General features: G+C 41.2%; 2 protein-coding genes across 3 annotated transcripts in view; both read left to right on the top strand.

Moving 5' to 3' along the window:
- tent4b (terminal nucleotidyltransferase 4B) overlaps positions 1-21,283 on the top strand; it is a 29,784-nt gene extending 8,501 nt beyond the window's left edge. The window contains exons 2-12 of the mRNA XM_012880205.3: positions 10,854-10,977; positions 12,798-12,844; positions 15,679-15,799; positions 16,025-16,132; positions 16,375-16,503; positions 17,225-17,435; positions 17,555-17,681; positions 17,786-17,889; positions 18,002-18,198; positions 18,483-18,629; positions 18,841-21,283. Coding sequence (XP_012735659.2) covers positions 10,854-10,977; positions 12,798-12,844; positions 15,679-15,799; positions 16,025-16,132; positions 16,375-16,503; positions 17,225-17,435; positions 17,555-17,681; positions 17,786-17,889; positions 18,002-18,198; positions 18,483-18,629; positions 18,841-18,999 — 1,474 coding nt within the window. The 3' untranslated portion in view covers positions 19,000-21,283. The remainder of the gene's footprint in view (positions 1-10,853; positions 10,978-12,797; positions 12,845-15,678; positions 15,800-16,024; positions 16,133-16,374; positions 16,504-17,224; positions 17,436-17,554; positions 17,682-17,785; positions 17,890-18,001; positions 18,199-18,482; positions 18,630-18,840) is intronic.
- A 502-nt stretch (positions 21,284-21,785) lies between these two features.
- adcy7 (adenylate cyclase 7) overlaps positions 21,786-26,154 on the top strand; it is an 80,051-nt gene continuing 75,682 nt past the window's right edge. Inside the window, exon 1 of one of the 2 annotated variants that reach the window (XM_012880198.3) lies at positions 21,786-21,910. The gene's annotated coding sequence lies outside the window, so the exon portion shown is untranslated. The remainder of the gene's footprint in view (positions 21,911-26,154) is intronic. The other variant, XM_012880199.3, reaches the window with a different exon arrangement.

Genomic DNA, 26,154 nt, shown 5'->3' with positions numbered 1-26,154 from the left:
CCTAGTATGAAGAGAAAAAAAGACAGAGGGAACAAAAAGTTAAGAGTTGAAATGACAACAAACAATGCAAATTGGAGAACAGTAGGAGAACGTAGCAGAGTGAGAGAAATAGATCTTGATGTCTTCCAGCAGCCTAAGCCTATAGCAGCATAACTACAGCAATAGCTCAGGATAACCTAAGTCACTCTAAGTAGATGCTTTGTCAAAAAAGAAAGTCTTAAGCCTAGTCTTGAAAGTAGACAGGGTGTCTGCCTCACGGGCCAAAACTGGGAGTTGGTTCCACAGGAGAGGAGCCTGATAGCTAAAGGATCTGCCTCCCATTCTACTTTTAGAGACTCTAGGAACCACCAATAGACCTGCAGTCTGAGAGCGAAGTGCTCTGTTAGGAACATATGGGTAATAAGAGCTCGGATATGCGTGTGTTCCTGCCCAGAGCAAAGTCATCCTGTAAACCAGACTGTTGATACTTTGCAATAGAAGTCTAAGTTGATCAAAAGTGGTCCCAGGAAGACTTGCATGTGAACCACTGACCAGAATTGATCAGTGTTCGCTGTTAAATGGTAAAAATAATTCATTTGTGTTAATGGCGGCGCCAAAACAAAAGGTTCTCTAGTGAAAAAATAATTGCTTTACTTGCATATTTCCTGTATTTTTAACACAAATACAGTATTGCTCACATTCTGCTGGGGGTTATCTGGATCTTGGTATAAGGCAGCACACGGTCAGAAAAAATGAGATTTACTGTGAATTGTTGCGCTGACCGTATCGATTGCTATTAACCTAGATTTTCCTCGCTACTGTTGATCTCTAGTCTTCTAATTCTTTGTGGCCGGGCAGTAAGCATCCCTCCAGCAAGCCAATAATAGCAGGCAGTGATTTAATGCCTGGCCCGAGAAATATTAGAGCGTTCCCAATATTGCACCCAAACGGCCGTTTGCGATTGCAGTATTGTATTTATTGATACGGCCCTGATTATTGCTAGTTGCCTTAGTGTGGAGCTCTTATTTTGCTGCAGCGTTTTGTCCGATTTTGGGCTGCGAAAACCAAAAGGTAGATTGTTCCATTTTCTGTTTTTCTGGGCTTTTTGCGATGTATTAGAGACTTAATCGTCTTATTCTTCAGCTGTAAAAAGTCTTAAATCTGTCCAGATTTTTCCAGATACAGTAAAAAAAACAAGGTTGGAAAAACATGTCTGAAAAAAGTTTCCAACAATCTTGGCTTCATGGCGTTTCTGAGCCTCAGGAAGTAACATGGGGGCCTTGTCAGATGGGCAGGTCAATCCTGACCCTCCAACAAGCTGCTGAAACAGTTTCAGCTTGGGGTGAAATGTTTTATTTTTAATTTTTATCTTTTAATTGTGACGTTTAAAAGCTGCAATCTTTGTTTGGTTCTCAGCAGCCCGCCGCATCACTCGGACCCAGCCAGCTCCGCGTCACCCACATTCATCGGCACGTTCTTTTGTGTAACCGGAGCTGTTTGGTTCTTGAGCCCAACAGTTGGCATCCCCCGACCGCTGATTGATAAAACATTAATGGATCCGTCACCGGTACGGTACCAACACCTCTGCCTTTGTCCGTGCTCGTCCTCATTTGGCAAACGAGTGTGTAATCCAGCTCGTTTGCCGGGGCAACCCCTGTCAATTCAAAGCTGTCACTGTTGTGTGTGTGTGTGTGGAGTTTTCAATCGGCACAGCGGTGTCACATAACAGCTTTGTTGTAGAGTTTGGCAATGCCTAAAAAAGGTAGGGGCTTTGTGAAAATGGGGTCATGATGTCAGGACACTTTCTAGGTGCCGACAGCAAATTCTTTGGGGCGAGGCTGAGTGAGCTGCAGCACAGGTCACCGCAGCTAGAGCAGACACATTTAGGAGGCGTTTCTTTGTAAATGCATATGACTTCTTAGTGCATGTAAGGCAATTTAAATTGAAAAGCGATGCTGGAGAAAATTCAGGAACATTAGGTGCTCAGGATTCTATATTTCGTCTTAACAGACGGCTCACATTGATAGCCAGGCTGCCCCTTTACCATCTCCACTTTTGACCTTTAGCTTATTTCCATTTTCCAAGTTTTAGCCGGCTTTTCTTCATTCCCTCTCCAAACCCTTTGTTGCCTCCTCGGTTCTTTTTTCATTAACTTGCTTCTCTGACACCTTTTAAACCACATGAGGAACAGATTCTGCCTTCCAGACCCGCTGTTGCTCAATTTTGATGCAGAAGCCAAGCAGGAATGTTGAAAGTCGTGAAAGTTTTTTTTTTTAGTATCGTTATTTATTGCCTAAAAATTGCACGGTTAGTCAGGAGTTCATCATTCATGACCTGTGACTACATTTTTAATCGTTGAAATATCAATTAGCCTGCCGTGCTTTCTGTGTGAGACTGGATCGCAGGCTTGTTCATGAACATTAAACCAACAGCTTAATGTAATGTTGGTTTCTGTTCTGCAGAAACCATGAATTGCTCTGGGTCTGCTAACATTATTTTGAGTCGGAAACTTGCTAATTATTCAGCAGAAGACAGTTAAACGAGTGTACATTTCAAGAAATGCCACCAGTAGGGCTGGGCGAAAAATCGATTTAATCGATTAATTCGAATTTACAATTCTTTAAGATTTCATTTTTGGAAAATCTGGATTTTTTTTGCCAATACACTCATTGGGTTTCCATGAAGAGAACAGCATGTGATGCTGGATATATGTTTAGGCAAAATTATTGTCAAAATATTGTTAAGTGGAAACTTTTTTTTACCATAATACGAGGTACTTCATTTACTTATGTACTTTTTTTAACTTAGTTTGAATTTCACAAGTGCAGTGAAGCCTGTTCTTAGCTCAATGTGTAATACCACTAGCAGCAAATGTTTTGTTATATTTTCATTGTTTATATTAGCACGGCTGCCATCTTGTTTTACAAGCATGTTTCACAGCTTGTTTTTAGTTGCAATTTGAATTAAGGTCAACTCCCTGACGAAATGCTTGACATAAAAGCAAGGTTTTAAAATAATTTCTTTAATTTCTTTTTATGAAACAAAAAGGAGGAATAAAATCGATTAATTGGATTTGGTATGATAAAATCCGAGATTTATTTTTTAATCCATATCGCCCAGCCCTAGCCACCAGCATATAAAAGGAAGACCTGCCGTTAGATCCATGCAAACATCGGTTACGCACTAGACGAGGCGTTACAAAGCATTGGGTTCACAACGATTAGAAAGAGGCAAGGTATTCCCAACAGTAGAGTAAAAGTTTAAAAAAACTCAACTGTTTTAAAGGATCGGTAATTCTGTGTGCCTATCGGTGTAGAATGACCTTTTTCGGGTTTGATCCGTTTAACTATAAAATGTTTTAAACTATAGATGATCAGACGTAGCTGAAGCTAGTGAAGTAGCTTTTTAGTTTAGTTTTAGCGCGACACTTTGAAGCTGACGCTAACTTTAGCACAGTTAGCAGCTGTTCATCCAGTCAGTATTCTCAAAGCGCGCACAAATGAATCGTTTCTACCGAGCTCCCAGAATGCTGCCAAAGGCTTCTTCAACACTTTGGTAACCGAGTGTTGTCGGCCAGCCAAAGAGCCAACAGGGCATCTTAAATACGCTTGCTTCACCAGACAAAGTCAGACGCTCGCAGCGACCTGCTCGTGCGTCATGAGACAAACCCTTTTTTTTTTTTTTTTTGGAGGCGTGAGCAGCACTGTGGTGTTCTGAGATCGTGGGATCTCATGGCACGTCGCGCTCTTACTCAGAGCGGATCAGGCTAAAGTGGACACCAGAAAGGGTGCAAGTATTGTTTCTGCTCTGTGATGTGAACCGTAAGGGTGTTAGGTTGCATCGTAACTCAACTAAAGCGTGGCGTTTATTTCCAAATAAGGGATTCTTCTTTGTGGATCGTTTTAAAAAAATGCCAGTTCCCTCTTATATTCAGGCGACTGCGTGAAGTTCATCTTCTGTAAACGTGTTGCTAGGAGTTCTGCAGACCATCTTCTCATGTTGGCATTTATAGATGTTGGCTCCTGATGGCTACACGTCACTAGCGCTAATTCTCGCCCTGTTTTGGTAATCTTTGAGTTTTTTTGTTTAAGTTTGCAAGGTTTTAACCTCTTGTTACCTTAAATTAAACATCCTCGGGTTAGATTGGGAAAGCAATATATTTGCTGACCTCGGTCTGTTGGGTTTCTTTATGGTTTTCGTCTGAAAGCGGAATACCACACTACCCTAATCCCGTTTTCATTCATGTTCAAATCATAACAGAGCAGATTATGCTTGGCTGAAAAACAGCGGGCGATAAGGTTGCAGAGCTGTCAGCCAGCGTGAACGGCACTACAGTTCACCCCAGAATCGTTTAGTCTGAAGTGCAATATTGAAACGGACGCGCCGTGGAAATGTCTTCCTTCTGCACCCCGAGGATTTCAGCAGCTCTTCCCCAAGATTACATAACTTTACTAGAGTGATATGGGATTGCAAGATAAACGATACCAGTGGGCTTTCCAGCTACGATGTAATGTGATCTGTGAAGGAGGAGCACGGAGCTGCTCATTACACGAGGACGAGGGAGCTGCCCTCGCCTGTTTACTGTGAAACGAAACCTTACTGATTGTGGAACTCCCTCCCTCCCTGCTTTGTCTTTTTTTTTTTTCATGTGCAGCGTCTAAGAGTGCTGCCAATCTATCTGTGGTCCAAATAAAACATATGAATAATACATATGTAGCCTCTGAGTCATAGCCAAACGGTGCTCAGGAAAACTAAAAGTCAAATAAAACAAAAGAAACTCTTAATTTATTTACATTGCATTAAAAATCAGCATCCTGCTTGTAAAACTAGGTAAGCTCACATTGCCTTCCTCGCAGTGTGGTAAAGTTTGCATTTCACAGGCCCACGTATATTTTGCCCGGCGTCTGGACCAGCTGAGCTGATTGCCCGTGAAGGCATCGTTTGCTCTGAGCCACGAGAAGCTGGCACGCGTTCCCTCTCTGCGCTGAATCACGGTGAACAGGCAGGTCAGCGCAAGTCTCCCAGCTTTATTCGGAGCTTAGACAGAGTGCAGCCCTCAGTTAATGAGTAATGAGGATAAGAACAACCTGTTGCTGCATAATTGTTGGACATTAAAGGCACGTCACGGTTTTGATATCAGGGATCCTGATACAACTTGACAGTAGTGGCTGCAATAGAATCAGGCTTTAACCTGCGTTTAAAGTTTTGATGTTTGGTCCTTTCTACCTTTTTTTGAAAGATAAATCCTCCCGTTGGGTTTCGGAGCGGAGAGCACGTGCAAAGTTTTTTGCATCCGTTCACTTCTATCTCTGGTAACCTGAGAAGCTTTCTTTTTACCCACTTCAACACGGACATCTGCTGCACTTTGTCGAGCTTAGTTGGGTAACCTTTCAGCCAAGCGGTCCGAATCCGAGGCGCCCATCACTTAGAATAAGAAGCAGCGAGGAAACGGCATCATTGAGTCCCAGGCTGGGAAGAAACGGGCAATCTGTGGCAGCAACGGTCCACTCTGACCCATCGCTGTCAACTATCAAAGTATGTTAAAGTGGCGCTTAAACCCGCTGTTGCCCCTTTGATCAGCTGGAGCTGGCTACTAATGCATTCCTTTATTCACAGAGCATGGCACTCACTTGCTGTTTTTTTAGGTCAACCCTGCTAAGTTTGGCTACATCGGTCTTCAGAACAGTTTAATTGTTCCAACAGAGCACCCAAAGTTGCTCTACTGCATTGAGATCTGGTGACTATGGAAGTCCTTGGAGTACAATGAAGGCATCGTCGCGTTCAAGAAACCAGCGCGAGGTTTAGCGAGCTGACCGGGCGCATTTTCCTGACGGAAATAGGGCCATAGTCACATATTTTGACCATAAAAAGAAGAAATCGCACAAAAAAACGTATTCATCTTGAAATAAAATAATATATAGCAGAAGGTTCGTCCTGATGGTGTTTGTTTGTCCTTTTTGAGCCTGAAAAGTACTTTGCGTACCAAACAGATCGACAGGGTTAGGTTTATTGTATTTTTGCACCATAAAGCGCACTAAATATTCTTCCCAAGTGTGTAATATCACTCCGCCCCTTCACGTCCACAGCTCTCTATCCGTCTCTGTCGGGAGGACAGAGTAGTTGGACTGCACTGCCCTGTTTCTAACATAAGGCCAAAATGAACTATAGTGAGTTAACTTACTAGGGTTAATTGTTGCTAGTGCGTACTCTGGATGTGGGCTGCCTTACATGAATGCACTTCTAGTTTCGACATTACAGTCAGGCAGTGTTGTAGACCGCTCAGGGTTCCGATCAGGTAGTGACACAATGTATTGCGATGCTCCGAATGTTCATTGAGCAGAGCTGCTTTGTTGCTAACCAAAGTTGTACTTATACATTTTAACAGATTTTTGACACATTGGTACCACATAAAATCAGTCAGTAAGCACAACGTAATCATATATAAGGCACACCATCCATTTTTGAGAAAATTTAAGGAATTTAAGTGTGCCTTATATTCCGAGGAATACGGTACTTAACTATTTTCTTTTCCCACCTCCACTGGGCGCTGCTAACTCGCTCGGCTTCGTTGCTCCTCCTTGTTTACTCGTTGCACACACATGCGCAATATCGTACTTCTGATCACGTGATCTTGTTATGGTATATATACACAAAAGCACTTTGTTTACTCACAGATAGAGCAAAATCAAAGTGTAAAACACAGAAATAAAATATAATAAGCCAACAGGGCGTGATAATTTAATTTGAAAACCTTTGTATGAAACTAGAGTGAGCTACTGGCGAAGAAATTCCTAAAGTCATAGTACGTGACGAGGCCCCTTTAAAATGAGCTGGTCAGTTAATTCAAACTAGCTAAAAGTGCGGAGAAAAATCAGCCTGACTTACAGAATACAACAAGGCCGACTGGTTTCATGTTTTCATGTTTATTCTGAATTCTGACGCCATTACGTATGAGTGGTGCCTGGTGGGACAGTTCTTTGACATTGCAACGTTGCACACATTAATATCCAGATGCCGATAACAATTCCATATAACCTGCAGTTCTACCCTGGTTGTCCTGTATGGTTATCTGAGCCGTGGCTGCCGTTCTGTCACCTCAAACCAGTCTGTCCGTTCTCCTCTGACCCCTGACACCAACGGGGCATTTTCTAGCCGTTTGCTCTCTTCTGGAAGATTCTCTGTAAACCCGAGAGACGGTTGTGTGTGAAAATCTCAGTAGTTCAACGCTTACTGAAATACTTGGACCTGTAGCAGCCTGGCAACAACCGTGCCATGTGCAAAGACACTTAAATCCGCTTTCGTCCTCATTCTCAGGCTCAACTCAGCCATGCAGCCATGCTGTCGGACCGATTCTGCATTTGAACGGGTGTACCTAATAAAGTGGCCAGTGAGCCTACACGCACCTAAATGTTCTGGCCGAAATGCGGCGAGGCTCTCCTGAGCTGTTTGTAACGTGTCAAAAGAAATCGGGCCCGCCTCTGCAGCGTGAAACGAGGGCAGAAATGTTTGCAATGCAGATTTGAGCAGCTCCACGCCTTTTACTCTGAAATGAAACCTGCGAGGCTGCGTGACGCGGGCTGGAGTCTCTGCAGCGTTCATGGGGGAGAGAAGAGAGCCATTAAACCCAGAGCAGGTTTTTGTCGGCAGCACGGTTGTCTGCGTTGCTGCTGCTGTGTCAAAATGGTGTTTTGAAATGGTCTGTTACACCACACCTGAACTTCTGTTTGGGAAACCTGAACGCGGCTCGTCACGCTGGTCGGCTTTGGCTGAGGCGCCGTGTAAGGCTGGCGGGGTCAATTGTGCGTCGCTTTCATGGGACCACAAAGACGAGTCATACATCCAGTGAGAAGAAAAAATCCAACACACTGCAAAAAGAGAACTAAAATTAAGTAAAATGTTCTTGAAATGAATGTATTTACCCTTGATTTAAGCAGGTAATTAAGATTACTTGCCAATGGAATGAGTATTTTTACCCTTAAAATAAGATAATTAGATATACTGCTCTTGAAATAAGATGATGGAGATGAATTGTTCCTATTTTAAGCGCTAAATTCTTATTCCATTGGCAAATAGTCTTTATTTAACTGCTCAAATCAAGGGCAAACGCATTAATTTCAAGAAAATTTTCCTTGTTTTTAGTTCTATTTTTGCATTGCATGACTTTGTTTTCATGTTATGAATACAAGTGAAAGCCTAGAATAAACATGTTGTGATTAAATATTCAGCTTTTAGTTTAAATTGGACTCAATTAGGCTTTATTTCTTTTTTTTTAGTAATATACTTTTAGAGTGCGTTATAGTTGTGCGTTGCTCCAGGCCTCAAAGACCTAAATCGTGCATGCATAATGTGAAAATTTGCCATTCGGTTCTCGTCTACGTTTGGAGCCCATCGTCTGGAAAGATCAAGAACGAGTCTTCCCAGGTCAAAGATAAGTGTTCAATTGAAATATTTACTTATCTGAGTTGCCTTAACGTCACGCAGGCCGTAAAACCGTGACTGGCCTCTAATGGTTGCAAGGTCAACGTGATATCTGGAAAAACAAACCCTCTCCTGATCATCCATGCTGGTGAGCTTTAGCTAGAAGCCCGTCTGCTTTGCTTTGGTGTCTCTCCTGTTTTATTTCCTCCCAGATTCTGTTGGTTTGGAGAGATTCATAACACCTCAAAGGAAGAACTCAAGTTGAGTTCAGGTTGGGAAAGCTGCCCCGTGGCGATGCCGTCGCTTTTCAAGCAATGGGAAAAGCCTGATAGGAAATGCCTAGTCAGCAAGATGCATTGCATTAGGTGTCCATAGCTCTGCGGCTTACTTTGCTCTGTGCACTTATTTCGCTCAAGCAAGCAAACAGTGTGTCATATTTGGAAAAGGGCAGCAGGTTGTTTTTTTGGTTCTTATGGCTGTGTTTGCGTTGCTGTTTGTCCGCCCACACACACACACACACTTGTCCCTGCGTCCATGTGTGTGTAGCCAAAACTGCTCGGGGTCAACGCATGTGGGCACAGCGACCTGTCCCAAGGACAAATATGGATCCCTTCCTTTGTGCGCGTCTCCTGGGTCCAGATTCTTGTTGACCTTACATAAGGGCACGGCATAAATAGGTTCTCTTTTCTTCTTTTCTTTTTTTGTTGCAGTAATGCCGTTTGAGAAGAGAAGTCTTTGTCTGATACAGCAGCCTTCTCTGTTTTCTGATATGAGAACTTTTCAGTCAGTCAGGGAAGCTAATAACAGACATGTGTCTGTAGGAGAGGCCTTTTTTCTTGAGCTCGGCAGCTTCTGTATTCCTATTAGCTCGTAAGTATCAGCCTTTTATTACAACCGCCGCTGTCACGGATGAACGTAAATCCTTCTGAAATTTACCAGACAGATCATGTGGGAACTAAAAGTTTCGTTGTGATAGTTTTAATTTAATTTTATTTTTATTTAACCGTCGGAAGGCTGATACAGGTAATGTGTGAGGAAACTTCACATAAAAAAATAAATCTTTTTTTGGTTGATTTTAAAAAAGTAAAAAAAAAAAAAGTCAGGCTTTCAAATTTTCTTCGTAATCGATGTTAGACCAAAAATTACATTTTCCTCGTGTTTTCTGCTTTTGTTATATAGGGTATGTAAAATCTATTCATTTGTATGTTGTAAAGTGAAGAGACAGAGGTCTAAAAAAATTATGCATTTGTAGTTATAGATCTACGCAAAATTTAACAGTTCTCTAAAATGTCTTTCAAAAAGAGGATAATTTCAATACATTAAAAAAAAAATGTAATTGAAGATTGACATGTAACTATAAGATTAAGTTATATGAATTTAGTGGCCTGTGAATAAACAGAATTAAGCCCTTATTATAATACCAAGACAAGTTTATTTGTCTCGCACATTTCAGTCTCAAGACGATTCAAAGTGCTGCACATGAACAGAACATCAGAAAAGGAAAAGTAGCAGGAGGTCAAGATATGTTGGACTACAAACTTAATCTAATGAAGTTTCAGTGATCTACAACAGTTTAAATTGAACATTAACACTTAAAGGCAACTCTAAACAAATAGGTTTTTTTAACCTTGATTTAAAGGAACTCAGAGTTTTTAGCACTTTAACACTCTTCTCTGTGGTTTGTTCCAGATAAATGTAGCATAGGAACTAAATCCTGCTTCTTCATGTTTGGTTCTGGTTCTGGTTCTGGGTATGCAGAGTAGAGCTGAGCCAGAAGATTCAGAATGCCACATATGATGACCTTGAATTAGAGGTGAACAAAAACTACCGTGCTTACGTTGCTGTGTGGATTTTACAAGTCCTTTCTGAACACCAACGGCCCGCTTTGTCTGGTTCCAAGTACCGGAACACGTCAGAGCCCTTTAGCTTCCAGAACCCGGAGCAGCTTTTAATAGCCCGACGTATCTGACAGCAAAGCAGACAGTTTAGCCGCCATGTTGGTTCTGGAGCTGACAGAGACCCACAGGACCGCAGCACGCGGGACGTTCTCCTCAGGCATGGCGGCTCGATGGAAAACTGTTGCAACTTTTCTAAGAAATAAAATAAAATTGAAAATCCTAAAAATTCTGTTTTAAGAATGGTTATTTTGACATACGATCATAGTCGAAGTCATAAATAAAGTCAGTATTAATGGGGCGCTGTGAGGGACACAGATTGGGTGGGGGGGGGGGGTGCAGCTGCGGTTGCATCACCTTAAATCATTCTCACTTTGAACGGCGTTGCACCTGCCGACATCTCTGTTCTTGCTGGCAGAAACGTGAAGACACACACGAGCTTCTTCCTGTTTCGTGTTACTAACTGTGAGCACATGGCTTGTCCTCTGCTGTGTCTGTTTTTTACTCGCCTCCACTCCTGTCACAAAAAAAAAACAAAAAACGGTGTCTTCTTTTTTGCAGCTTGCACGAGGAGATCAAGGACTTTTACCAGTACATCTCCCCGCGGCCAGAGGAGGAAAAGATGAGATTAGAGGTTGTGGACAGAATAAAGGGAGTCGTCCAAGACCTGTGGCCCAATGCTGAGGTAAACTTCCTCCTTTTTTTTTTTTTTTTTTCTTTTTTTTTTTTTTTTCTCGCTTACATCAATTGAATTGATCGGTAACTTATGAGCGAGGGTCCGGTCCCGTACGTTGACCAGGCTGCACGCGGCGGCATCATCTGTAGTTTCCAGCCTACAGGCCCACTAGCAACAAATGTCCTCTGACCCGTTATCTCTCTGCAACGCAGCGCTGTTTGGCTCAGGCTTATCACTGCCACCTCAGGCATTATTGCATTCACTGACTTTGATGTTGCTGATAGAGCGTCGGCTTTTAAAGCGCGTCGGCCCAGGGCCTAAAAGAAGAAGTGCAGTGTCTGTGTTGATTTCAAGACGTACCAGGAGGAGGGGGGGGCGATGTCGTCCGGTCATTGCAGCGACCAATTAGCTTGTTTGCCTACATGTCCACTATGCACCGCGCAGGCTGACGGTACATGAACTGGGAAGCCTCTGAGTCGTTTAGCAATGATACGGTAAATTATGTTCATGTAAATGAACAAATGTGTCTCTGTCCTTCTTTCGGAGATTTATCTGATTATTTACCTTCCAGTTCAATGATCATTGTCACAAATATAAAGAAGCAACGAGATTCAGAGTATTTCTCTTGCGGTTTACCCATCACATCAGAAATGATTAAAATCCAATTAAGGATCAAAAGAAAAGCAAACAAGCTGATAAGTAATGTAATCAAGAATTAGTGTTATTATTAATCACACTGTTATCTACTATCTTTTATGTACTAATTAAAAGTAGAAGCAATCAGAAACAAATTTATTCTACAGCTAAGAGAGAAACTTTATAAGCAAGAAATTAAACATTTTAAAATGTGTTTTAGGGTGCTTAAAGTCAAACGTTTTATTTAAAAGTTCAGCCACAGCTCAGGACCTGTGAGGTCACAAAAACACAGATTCAGGATGTCACCTGTTTGGGATGTTAGTCTAAATGTCAGTCTCAATCCAGCAGGTTCAGCAAAGACATTTTGTAGGAAAGCGGTCCTTGTGGGTGAAAGGTTCGATCCGAGTCGTTCTGATCACTACACAATCAGGTGCGTTTCAGCTGGGCTTAAAAATGTAATCGAGACGCGGCGCTGAACGGCTGCCGGTCAAAGACGAGACAAAACACAGCCAACCTTTGGCCCCAAACGCAGTTCGGTCACGGCTGAGCTGCCGGAAGTCCTCTGGACTCGGTTTCATTCACAATCAGCTTAGGATCTTTGCACGTGGCCGAGCTGTTCACGAGTGCTTGGACTGCGTGGGGAAGAGGTTTAGGGGGCCAGGGTCAAGGCTTAAACCTATTTGTGCGTTGCGACGTGGGCGTTTAAAGGGAAAGGAGAATATTTCTGGCCTCCTAGTAGCTTGCGCATTAAGGGATTAGTAGATTATGGGTTGCTTTGCGGTAAAACATGCAGATAATTTTGGTTGTCATAAGAAAAGGACACAAAAGAGGAGATTATAGAGGTGGCTTTGGGATATAATTGCATGCTAGATATTGCTAAAGTCTTTACTTTCTTTTTTTTTTTTTCTTACCCACAGATCAAGACTATAACCTATTTGTTATAGTCTTGTCGGTACTTTGAAGCAATCAACTGGTTCCCTTTATATAGGAAATTTTTGACCAATCTGTATAATATGATTGAATTTGACTTTGTAAAGTGCCTTGAGATGACATGTTTCATGAATTGGCGCTATATAAAAAAAATTAAAAAGAATTGAATTGAACACTGATTCGTTTATGTTAAGTAACACATTTTTCCCCCTAAAAATCAACTTTATCTGTATGAAATGTAATGGCTGTTTTTATTTCTTCAGGTCCACGTGTTTGGGAGCTTCAGCACTGGCCTGTATCTGCCTACAAGGTGAGTTAGAAATCTCTGCAAAAATCCTTACAGATTAACTTTTGTCAGAAGAAACGGGGGTGGGTTGGTGGGGTTAGAACAAGAACGCACACCAGCTGAAGTCGATAACGGTGATGTGTTTTTAGATGAAGGTTAAAAGTAGAAAGAACGCGTCTCACTCAAATATTTACGTCTAGGCCGTGGGCCAGAATCTGTAGGACGCTTCCTTAAGAAGTTTCGTATGAACTGTCAGGGGGCAACTTTCTTCCACCAGGATAAGTTGCTACACATAGCAGTGATCTCAAAACACCAATGTTCCCACGTTTTCGCTTGCACATTAATAAGTTATAGCCGATAAAAAATCTAAACTGTGGCGCTCCGGTCCAAGAGGTCACGTGATTCGATTTTTGCTGCTCAGCCAATCAGATCGCTGTATTGTCAGCTGTGCGCGTTCATCAGTTCATCATGGCTGCGCTCGTAAGATGTTTGTATGCATTTGTTTCCAGATGAAGAAAGCCCAATAATAGCATTTTCTGGCGCCAGCTGGCAGAGATCTTGATGGCAAGAAAAAAATAAATAGCCCAGACCATCTGTCCATCCATCCATCCATCCATCCATTTTCTAACAGGCTTATCCCCGCTGGGTTTGCGAGGTGCTGGTGCCGAGCTCCAGCTGTCAATGGGTGAGACGCGTTGTATAAACTCGTTGTGCCAAACGAGTTATCCCCTTCGGAATTTGTAGAATTTTGTATTGTATTTTTGAAATCAATAAAAGTTTTAACCTCCAGCTTTGTGAAGTCTAAATATTTTAAACATCACATTCTAGTAAAATGAAATTTATTTTTTTTAAACTCCTAATACGTTGTTCTATTTTTAAAAGAGACATATCTCGTTTTCTTAATACGGTTAATATCTCGATAAGGTTCTTGGTTGAATTAAAATCTTATTAAATCTGATAATTTTGGCTGTGCCTTTATTCAGTGTTCATTTGATCACACGTGAAATCCGCTTTATATAATCTATTCATGCGGGTTTAGCTACCAAAAAAGAAAAAAAGAGAACCAGCAGACAGCTGTGATGGACTTTGGAAGGTGGATTTTGGTTTCAGCAGACAGACATTCGACAATCTAATAACATAAAGCTAATATTTTCGTGACACATCTGGAAATGACCGTTTTCTTTCTCATAACGTATTATACTGGATGGATGGATGAACGATAATGTAACGACACCAGTGCTATATTTCGTTAAGAAAAGTAAAACATCCTCATTTCCACGCCTAATAGGTTGGAAATGAGGCGGAGTTGACTAGATTCATTCTTCCAGCTGAATGCGCTCTTGGCGCAGGGAATACAAATTCTGGCGGGGATAAGTCGTTTGGCACAACGACACCTGTGCTATCCTAGCGCAGCAGGTCTTGGTGATATCACAGTAAATTGGGCAAAAGTCTGGACTATTTCTGCCCTGCGATGGACTGGTGACCTGTCCAGTTTATACAACGCCTCTCGCCCATTGACAGCTGGAGATAGGGACCGGCACCTCGCGAACGCAGGGATAAGCGTGTTAGAAAATGAATGGATGGATGGATGGATGAATGAATGGATGGATGGATGGATGAATGGATGGATGGTCTGGGCTATTTATTTTTTTCTTGCCATCAAGATCTCTGCCAGGTGGCGCCACAAAATGCTATTATTGGGCTTTCTTCGTCTGGAAACAGACACAACAGAAACAACCATCTTACGGGCGCAGCCATGATGACGTGGTAAACTCGCTCAGCTGACAATACAGCGATCGGATTGGCTGAGCAGCAAAAATCGAATCACGTGACTTATTGGACTGGAGCGCCACAGTTTAGATTTTTTATCGGCTATAACTTCTTAATGTGCAAGTGAAAACGTGGGAACATTGGTGTTTTGAGATCACTGCTATGTGTAGCAACTTATCCCGGTGCAAGAAAGTTGCCCCCTGACAGTTCATACGAAAAGTCACCGTACAGATTCTGGCCCACGGCCTAGTCTGCGTCAGCCGTGTGGTCTTCCTCTTTCTTTTTCCATCTACGGAACAAAGTGCGACTAAATCGTCTGCTGCTGACCCGACAAACATTCGGATGTGGCTTTAAAGTCTGAGGTAAAGGTGAACATTGGGTCTAAGAGAAGAGTAAGAAAGGCCAGATCAGGTGTATCCGCAAAGATACCTTGTCGTTTAGGCCGTGCGTCCACATGGATGCGGCGCTTTGGGAGACCGTGAACGATCGTTTTTGGAACCTGGTCCCAGATGGAGTTCATTCTGATCCTCCGCTGCGGTACTGTTTACTTCCCATGAGCTGTCTGTGCATGCCAGGTGTTTTTTTTTTTTTTTTGCATGTTTCTTTGGCAGTGTCAGAGCGCCACCAACGGACCAACATTTATTTTCCTATTTGTTTGTAGAATCGAATGCGTTGCTTGCTCAGACGTTGCTGGGGATTCTGCTACATAAACAGGACAAAAGAAGCCATAGATGAGTCTGATGGTTATCTTTTGGATAGAGAAAGAGGCTTAATCTGAAAATACAGTATTAGCGATAATAGTATTAATATTTCCCTAAAAGAACTTGGCAGGAAGAAATATTCACATATAGACCGCTGAATATAACGTTTCCACTCGCACTGACATCTTATGAGCTACGACAGGACAAAGTTGCTTGTTTTTTTCCCACAAGGCGTCACGCTGTACTTATCCATATATTATATAAAAGTGTCCAGGCAGCAAGTTGTAAATTAGCAAATATGTATATTTGTTAAATGAAATATGGTTTGAAGATTTTCGGTTGGATTCAAAACTACTGCCGCTATCAAGTCTACCCTTTTCGTTCCAGTGACATCGACCTGGTAGTTTTGGGGAAGTGGGAGACTCTCCCTCTTTGGACTCTGGAAGAAGCTCTGCGAAAAAGAAACGTCGCGGATGCGGAATCCATCAAAGTTCTGGACAAAGCGACGGTAACATCTCACTCCCCCGTCGAAAACCCGCCATACTCTGTAATCTGCGTCACGCTTTGCTTTTAATGCCTGTACCCATGACTGGAGATGAGAACTCCTTTTGAAAAAACGATTATTATGATACTTTTTAGCACTCAAATTAATCGTGATGTGAGTGAAACACGCAGGCGTGTTTTCCAGGGTTTTATTTTTGGTCGTGAGTCATTTCGCTTGTATGTTCCTTAGGTTCCCATCATCAAGCTTACCGACTCCGTCACTGAGGTCAAAGTGGACATCAGTTTCAACATGAAAGGGGGCGTTGACGCTGCTAAGCTCATCAGGGAGTTTAAAGAGGTAAGGTTGGCACGGCTCTGCAGCGCCACTCCCACATTCACTCCTGCAGGTCGTGAAGTTTGGGTTTTTTCGTGCTTGTGTTAGTTGTACGTCATTCAGAGTCAGCTTCAGTGTAACACAGGGTTGGACCTCAGCTCTCTTTATTGCTTATGCTGTTTTAGACAACCTGTGCAGACAGTTGAGACCTCCTGGAGCATCCAGAGGGTGCAAAGTTTCTTTACTGTTTATTGTTTCACCTGCAGAAATATCCTGTGCTGCCTTACCTCGTCCTCGTCCTGAAGCAGTTCCTACTTCAGAGGGACCTCAACGAGGTTTTTACAGGTGGAATCGGCTCCTACAGTCTCTTCCTCATGGCCGTCAGCTTCCTGCAGGTTTGTCTAGCGGTTCCTAGGGCTGGGCGATATGGATTAAAAAAATAAATCTCCGATTGTATCATACCAAATCCGATTAATCATTTTTTTCCCCCTCCTTTTTGTTTCATAAAAAGAAATTAAAGAAATTATTTTAAAAGCCTAGCATTTATGTCAAGCATTTCGTCAGGGAGTTGACCTGAATTGAAAGTGCAACTAAAAACAAGCTGTGAAACATGCATGTAAAACAAGATGGCAGCCGTGCCATTATAAACAATGAAAATATAACAAAACATTTGCTGCTAGTGGTATTACACATTGAGCTAAGAACAGGCTTCACTGCACTTGTGAACTTCAAACTTTTAGTTTAAAAAAAAAAAGTTTAAAAAAAAAAAGTAAATAAGTAAATGAAGTACCTCGTATTATGGTAAAAAAAAGTTTCCACTTAACAATATTTTGACAATACATTTGCCTAAACATATATTCAGCATCACATGCTGTTCTCTTCATGGAAACCCAATGAGTGTATTGGCAATATAAAATCCAGATTTTCCAAAAAATGAAATCTTAAAAAATTGTAAATTCGAATTAATCGATTAAATCGATTTATCGCCCAGCCCTAGCGGTTCCGTTCCCTTTTAGGCGATTTTTTTTTTTTTTTTTTTAAAAAAGCTGTGAAATCCCAACAGCCCCTCTTCAGAATAATCAACGGTTCGCCTGCTTTTGCTTTGCTTTCCGCCAGCTTCATAACCGGGACGTTTCCAGCCCCAACATCAACATCGGCGTTCTGCTAATTGAGTTCTTTGAGCTCTACGGTCGCAACTTCAACTACCTGAAGACGGGCATCAGGATAAACGACGGCGGTTGCTACGTTGCCAAAGACGAGGTCCAGAAAAACATGATGGACGGATACAGGCCCTCCATGCTCTACATCGAGGATCCTCTGCATCCAGGTAGGAACAGTTAAAGAAATAAAAACTGCACAGAAGGGCGATGAAGATTACATTCCCTCCCTGGATGTTGGAATTACACTCGGTGTTCATGTTGTGTCTACCTTCCTTGTGTCCGACAGACAACGATGTTGGCAGGAGCTCATACGGTGCCATGCAGGTGAAGCAGGCGTTTGATTATGCCTACCTCGTGCTGAGCCACGCCGTGTCGCCCATGGCCAAGCACTACCCCAACAATGAGAACGAGAGGTGTGCGGCTAATAACACAAATCCGTGCATCACAGAATAATTTAGCCAGATTATAAGTGTAGCATTCATAAAACACCCGTTTCTGTCACTGTTCCTAATCTCAGCATACTCGGCCGGATAATCCGAGTGACTCGGGAAGTGGACGAGTACAGGGAATGGATCCGGAAGAACTGGGACAGCCCATCTCAGAACGATCGCTCTCTCAACAGTATGTATCAGATGCGCCCGTTACATTAAAGATTATTATCTCACTCCTCCTCGCCTGACTCCGGCTGCAGCTCCAACACAGTACACGCGTTTGTCTCTTCCGCCCTCTGCAGGAAACGACGTCAAATTGCTCGAGTCCAAGCAGCTGGACGAGTGCAACAACAACGTTCCCGACGACGAGGACGTCGTTGTCCTGCCCTCAGCCCCCCACAGCAAATCCTCTTCCAACAGGTCGTCTCCACTCCCGTCTCTGGGCTCGTCTCCTTCGTCCTCCCCGCTGTCGCCGTCTTCCACGTCCTGCAGCGACGCGGTCAGCCCTTTCACATTTCTTTTTTTTTTTAATTCTCATGCTTAAATGCCATCATGTCGTCAAACTATTTTTCATGTCAAAGAAGGAATGCGGACATGAATTAATTTAAAATACAGATTTAAAAAGGATGATTTCGTTTATTAAGGGGATTAAGCTTTCCAAATCAACCTGGCCAAATAAAAATGTTTGATGTTGTGACACATTAAAGTGTGACAAAAGGCTTTATATGTACTCTGGACTTGATCGTCATGTAGATTTTTTTATTTTGTTTGTTTTTCCTTTAGGATTCTGACGGGACACCGTGCAAGACAGTCAAGCAGCAGCCTGTCCGAAACTCTAGTACTCACAGAGAAAAGTCTACCGTGGTCAGTAATCACCGCATACAGAACCACTCTACTAGCACTCCACCTGCGAGCAACAAAGGAGGAAAGGTATGCTCGGTCTCATTTTCCTTTATTGAACTTATGTCTCACATTTGTTGATGTCTGTGAGCCTTTTTGGACCTGGGGGACATCTAGAAGTTGCAGAACCCCGTCTCCCGAGGACCGATTTGAGACTGTTGTCCTAATATTTTAAAAGAGGTCCAAGAACAATCACCCAGGATCTGATTTTTTGCTCTCTTTTTTTATTTTCTTCTTTCAGGCCAGGATGTCTCGTTCCAGCAATAAGAGTGTCCACCACGGGCAGCAGAACTCCTCCTTCAGCTCTAAAAGTCATCAGAGCAACAAGCCACACAACCTAGGGAACATCAAGAAGAGGAAAAACGTACGGGACTCTACTCAGGAGGATCTTTGCAGATAGGGGTTTGTCTGCTCATCCATGTCTTCACCCACAACCCCAACCCGGCCCCCATCCAATCCCTGTCTGCAACTGACTATCCCGTCCCACTTCTGCTGCCAGAGGGGGGGACGTTGTGAGTAATTTAAAAAAAAAAAAACATAAAAAACTGCAGAATCTGTCTGCCATTTTTTTTCTTTTTCTTTTTTATGGCGACAAGCATTTTCTTGCAGAAATAGGAAAAAAAAAAAAGTGTTATTGAACGTTGGTTTAATTTGTTGGAGCTGAACTGAATCACAGACAGCAGACACTCGTTTGCTTCCCGACGGCTTCTTTGATGGAGCAGCTTCCCTTCCCACAGCCAGCCTCTCGTGCCTCACGCTGTCGAGGATTAAAACAGGATGGATGTCTTGAATCCCCTCCGGAGCGGCATCTGGAACTGTCGGCTGGAAGGAAAAAAAAAAAAAGGATCAAAAATACTCTCCAAAAACTTTTAAAAAGAAGGGGGGGAGGGGGGAGAAGTAAAAAGCAAAATGGCAAAAATGTACAAAAATATATTGCTGATCAACAAACATACACCGATTTTTCTATTATAGCTGGTCCCTTACAAATCAATCAGTAAGAGTGGGGAAATAACTTTTGCATGATATTTTTCTGTTGGTCGACTCTTCTGTGGGGTGGATCTGTTTTGTTAAGTCCAAACAGATTGTACAAAAAAATTTGTACAAAAAGAAGCTTATGCAAAAAAACAAACAAAAAAAAAAAGTCTATATATTAACACAAGTTTCATACTGCGTTTTTACGAGATTTCCTGATTGAAGTCACACACACACACACATGCACATCTTCTTCCTGTCGCTGTTTGGCTAAAGCCCACAGAGGTGGTTTGGATCCCATTGCCAATGGAAAATCATCAGCATCCACTTTTACTCCTGGTCCCCGTCTATGATTGTGCTCCTAGCTTAGCGTTTAGCCTTGAGAGAACCCGAGCTGAGACTGCGCCTCTACAGATGACAGGAAGGAGCTCTGTCTCGTCTAGCTCGGTGGTACTAGCACACCAGTGTAAAGGCTTTAAAAACTGCAGATTTAAACATATATTTGTGACGATAATGGTTTTATGAAAAAAAAAAAAAAAAAATCCTACACTTGAAAATGTGTCAACAGTTAAAGTATGGGGGGGAAATAATGCGTTTATTTGATAATCTACATACTACAGAATGGTTTGTATTCATTACATGTATTTATTTTTTTATTAATTATATGACGATAGTATGGATAACTGTAATAACGTTAGAGCCCATATCCTTAAGTCCTATATTTGAAATAGAAAATGTCTTGGGAATGAGGGGCTGGGTAGGAACAAGCATTCAGGAACAGTACAATATCGCCCTTTATTTGTTTTTGCTAGTGTTTTTTTTTTTATTATTATTATTTCACTGACAGTTGAGTGACCAAGTTACCTTTGACAATTGAAGAGACCATTTTACAAGTCATATAATAGGATATTTCTTTTTAATTTGTGGCAGGTCTGTCTACACTAAAAGGGAGCTTTTTTTTTTTTTTTGCCTTTTGTGATTGTTGATTTTTTTTGTTGTCCAAATTGATAAAATGTTATATGGTACTTTTCAAAATGTCATTTCCCTCTGTTGCTGCAGTACAACGATTAACCTGTAGATGGAGTCATTGCTCTAAGTCTTAATCTGTAAACTTTGGGCTTGTATACTGCATTTGAATGGTTTATTTAATGATTATTTTATTATTGGTTATTTAAATGCTCATATCCCCACTGATATGAATGGGCAGCTGCACCCAGAAGCAGGCCTTGTAAGCGGAGTACTTGCTTGGAGAGAGTGACACACCAAAGCACAGCTCGGCCTCCTTTTCTCTCGCCTTGAAACACCCCTTAAAGTAAAATTAACCAGCAATAACCATCACCTTTTTTATTTTTTCCCCCTCCTTTCATTTTTGCACGTCAAGACAAAGAAAAGCACATAAAAGTCTCCGTACTGCCCATCCAAATTTGTGTTTAAAAGGCTGAAAAAGCGAACAGTTCCACCCCTCCTCACCCACCGACCGGCGTTGCAGTTGTGGTTAAAATGCAGTATAGAAGCAGGGCCTCTGATGGACAGATCAGGGGAAATGTGAAGCAGATTTCATGTGCCATCTGAATGTCCACTCACCACCTCACTTTTAACTTCAGAACGGCTTTGAACCCAACTGAATTCATCTAGGAAAAAAAAAAAAAAAAAAGGTTGTTCCTCTGCAGCTATTACAATTCATGCAATAAAAAAACATTACCATTACACTCTGTGCATGTGTGTGTGTGTGTTTTATTTCTTTTCCTGTGACTTATAATGCGGTATAAGTCGATTTGAAAATGAGCACCATGGTCTTTTGATGGACAGTATGACTCACCAACCGATGTGACACAGGTGGGGATGGGGTTGGGCTTGTCGGTCGGGCCCGACAGGTTTTTCAAACGATAAAAAATTAAAAATACTAACGCCTCTCTGTTGCTCTCCTATATGTCTCCTGTGACAGACAGGAGACGTGTTCAGGGGTGTATCCACCTTGTGGCCGATGACTATAGACACCAGGGTACTCCTGCAACCCTCTTCTTTAAAACACTTATTATTATTATTATTATTATTATTATTATTATTTTCATACCCAGTATATTGTGGGTGCTGAGGAAAAGGGGCTCGCCCACGGCTGCATCCGTGCAAGAACCGTCTCTGGCCGCAGTAAGCGGAGCGTTCGGGCACGCGCGTGGGTGTCCGTGACAGCGACGGGAGGAGGAGGAGCGTTCTCGCGGAGATGAGCGCGCGGAGTGCCTGACTAGGAGGAGCACGGGGACCATAATATTACGCGCTCTCTGTATCTCCTGTTGAAAGTCTTGTAGATTTATCCGCCCGGACGCTGCCGAGTCTCGCAGGTAAGACGCTGAACTTGAAATATAATATATTTTTTTAATATCCACGTGAGACCCCTTATGATGAATGCTTTTTGTCACACCGCCATGGGAGAGTTTAATTCTCTGGTATAACAAAAAGGGTAAAAAAATAAATAAAAATACTTCACAGCTGACAGGATGTTGCAATTCAAACGCATAGATTGGGCTGCATTTGTGCATCTGAAAATGTTTGTCTTTTCACTGTGTTTCACGTCTCCTTCGCGTTTCTTCCAACTGGCTGTTTCTGAACTTGAACGAGTTGCGGGTGTTTAACGCTTTTGGTGACACGCGGTAGCTGAATACATTATTAGTAGCCTTTGTGTCTGTTTTGTTTAATCTTATTAAGCTTTAATCTTGTCCCCCCCCCTGTCAGTCAAACCGGTTATGAATTCATGACCATTCCTGCAGTGTAAGCCGAGCAGACGAGAAAGTATGTCCCCTTTTCTCTCATGAGGAGACAAATTGTTGAGGTGTTTCCGTCTTTTTCTTTTTTTGTTGTTTTTGGGATGGACTTAAGATAAACAAAGCGGTGAAATCTAGATGGTCCCATCTCGTTATCTTCCGTTTTACTTTGCAATTATGACCACATTCAACAGAGTCCAAGTCCGAGACACTCTCATCGCAAAAAGAAAGCGTTTTTTTTTTTTTTTGTAAGTAAAAGTGCCGCCGTCCTGTTAGAGGCTGGTTTACGCTCATTTCACCGTCTTTGGGCCTGTAGGAATAAAAAGCCATTGGGCTTAATATTTGAGACATTTCTATTCACGGCATCTAGGTGCATCTCAATCAATTCTTATTTTTATTTCAGTAATTCGGTTCAAACAGCTATGTATCACACACACAGGGTGATACATTTCAGATCATTTCAGCTACTTATTAAACCTAAAATGTAGTTTCTTACAAACTTGGATTATTACCTTAGATAAAACAATGATCTGCAAACTTAAAATTATTTCAGTGTGCTATACAATACAACGTATGCACTCAATAATATTTGGTCAATTCTACTTCTTATGTCTTATTTTTACTGCATGGATTACTGCATCAAAGGATGCAATCGATCATGGATTCTGCTAAAATGTCTCCTTCCACTCAACTTTCCTTACATATTCTTATATATGACTGTGATTATCCATCTTCTTAAGCATTGGCCCTTTATGGCTTTCTCCTCCGTATCGCTTCCCTATGTAGAACACAATAGGCATTACATAACATTTTCTGCTTTAAAAGTATTTTTTACCCCAATTAGTCTTATGTGTTATTAATATTATCTGAGAAACTGAATTCTTCACTTGCGTTAAGTGGAAATCCTAATCATACAAGATACATTTTAATCAAAAGTTGAGTGGAAGGGGGAAAAGTGTGGAAGAAAATGTAGCTATACCTGGTTTAATGAGCACTGTTCGTGCTTGATTAGCCAGCAATCATGTTTGACCTGCAGACGCAGCTGTTAATTCAGTTTATTTATCACCCATTCACAACAAATGCTTTCTCGAATCTCTTTACAAAACATGATTTTGGGTGATTTTAATCCAATCATATCAATAGATTAAAACTTTAATCGCATGCATCCCTATTCCTTCCTAGTACTAAAACAATGCCTAGTCGGTTTGTTACACTAGTTAGTAAAACAGCTCATTATCTAAGGAAACCAGTCAACTGCATATGCAGCAATCTTTCCTCCTGAGCAAGCACGTGGCGACAGTGGACAGCTGACGGCATGGAGCCATCAGATAGAGGACATGAAACGCTTCCTTTTCATGGCACAGATTAAATATTTTAAAAAACGATTTAAGTCTTAGAATTTTCCTCAAAATTAACACTTTTTCAGCTGAAGTAAACGATTACATGGGGTTTATTGAACACAAGGTCCCTTCAAAGAATTTGTTAATTGATGTCTTGGTTTTATTCTGGTTTACTGAAAACAGCAGTAGGAGTATGTCAGTATAAATGAGTCAACTTCTTTTTATCTAACTTTTTACATTCCTCCAAATATTGACAGAGGAGGAGGAGAAGCAACTATCAGTCACAGTGACTAGGTGCTATAGAAATAAAATGTGACTTTCATTTAAACTCGAGCAAATTAACAGCATTCTTAAAACTATTAAAATTGCTTATTTGAAATGTAAATCATACCAAAAAACACTTCTGTCTGCTGTTTTTGTCGTCCTCCAGGCCCTTACTCTGAATCTTTTGATAGGTTTTCAAATGTCTTCTTTGATGGCGTTAAACACCAATAAGGTTATCATAGTGGGGAATTTTAACATTCATGTAGACACTTAAAGCCACTGTGAAAATGTAACATTTAAATCAATCTTCGTTAAGTCCTCAGCAGAGACTCGGCCTAATTGTCTCAATGCCAGGCTGCACCGATGCAGCATTTCATGCAAATGGATCCTCAACCAAACGTTGAATGTGTAAATATTTTACAGCACATGGGAATTCTTTTAATCAGGTCGACATTTAGGTATTAAAACCACCCCTTATTTTCTTTTTTTTTTTGTAAATTTGGTGCTGTATAACTTAATGTTCGGAGTATGTCAGTTCAGTATTTGGGTGTTAGACATAATCACAAAAATTCACTTAATAAAACTCTTGAAATTTACCCCTCCGTGTGTAATTTTTTTTAAATATATATACATTTTTTACATTTCCTGTTTCACATTTTCTGTCTAATTACTTCCAACATGATAGCTGTGTATAGGCATGGCACATACAAGCTGCTACTAAAATTAGTGTGTATTAATGAAATATTTTTTACTTTACTTTACCTGTCATCAACAACAACAGCAAAAACAAATAAACATAACTTTAATTATGAATATGTCGTTTGACTGTAGCAGCAGTGGCAATAATTGTTGCTTTTCTGTTTTGAAATCGGCGTTCTGCTGTACATGTTTTACATCTTTGTGTAAATACCACGACAGCTTAAGAATCTTTAGCCGTGGAGTTACATCTTTAATAGGGCAGATAAAAACAAGGCAGCTCATAGCCTAAAAGGTCTGAACTTAATGTTTTTACAACATAGCTATTTCTCTGGATCTCCTCCTCTCATGGCTACAAGAGCATCTGCTGCTTGATTTGCTGTCTGTTATTCCCGTCATTATGCCACAATAGGTGCTAGGCAGCGGCTTTATTGCCAGCTTGAAGGTAAATTCATTAAAAGCTTATTTGAACTTAAGAGCCTGTTTTCTAAATGGATCGCACCGCTGTTTGGGTTCGGTATCAACCTAACAGACAAAAAGCCACCAAACAGCAAGTATTATTTTATTTCTACGTGTAGAAATCTAGTAAAGTACCTTATGTAACCATTAAATGCTGAGCCTGTAAAGAAAAGACAGCAGAATGTTGTGTATATTACATTCAGTTTAGTCTTTTATTCTTCTTCCTACTATTCTTTATTGAAGAGAATCCCACATAAGATTTCTTTGTTGAATTCACACTATTGTTCTGCTCTCCTATATGCCAGGATTTCAGATACAGGATCAACGAGTTTATCATGTCTTGCTGCCCTATGATGTTGTAACTTCTTTTTTGAAATAATATTTAATAAAGAAGACCTTCATTGGTAAAGTATGTTGGTTAAACTTGACCAAGGCTGTCATTGAGTCATAAAAGATGTGAAAGAGCGTTCATAAAATCTTTTAGATCGATAAAATGACAGGAAGTCTTGGTTGACCTTTTGTGCGTATTTGAAGAAGTCAGTTTAGTTTTTGTCAAGGCTAACACACGCTTTCAGTTTTTTTTTCTTCCCACTGAGTCTGGCAAACTTATTCTGCAAAACCAACGTTGAATATGTTCAGGAACTTGTCTTGGTGAGATTATTATGTGCTTTGAACACTGAATCAAAGCTGCACAGCACTATATCGCACTGTTTGTCTGCAGGAAATGTGTCAGAAGATCCATAAAACTCCTCGTCAGAGCAAATATATTGATATTGCTGTTTGCACTTGAAAATGAAAAATGAACTAAACCCAGTGGATATATGGAAGTACATTTGTTTTATGGAGCCTAGTTGACGGCAGAGTGGGATGGGTATCTATATCTTAACTGGGTATATGTAGTTAAAGTTAGTTTTTTGTTTCTAATAAAAATATATATTTTAGAAGCTGACTTACTCTTTGTCTTCAGTAGTTGTTGCTTTTAAATTTCATTGTGCTTTTTGGACATTGACAGAGAAATTCTGATTCTGATCTTCTTCTTTTTCTTTTTTTTTTTTTTTTTGCATT

Source organism: Fundulus heteroclitus, chromosome 4 (assembly GCF_011125445.2).
Source record: "Fundulus heteroclitus isolate FHET01 chromosome 4, MU-UCD_Fhet_4.1, whole genome shotgun sequence".
NCBI lineage: Eukaryota > Metazoa > Chordata > Actinopteri > Cyprinodontiformes > Fundulidae > Fundulus > Fundulus heteroclitus.
Note: the sequence above shows the minus strand (reverse complement) of the source record. Positions and strands in the feature narration are given on the sequence as shown.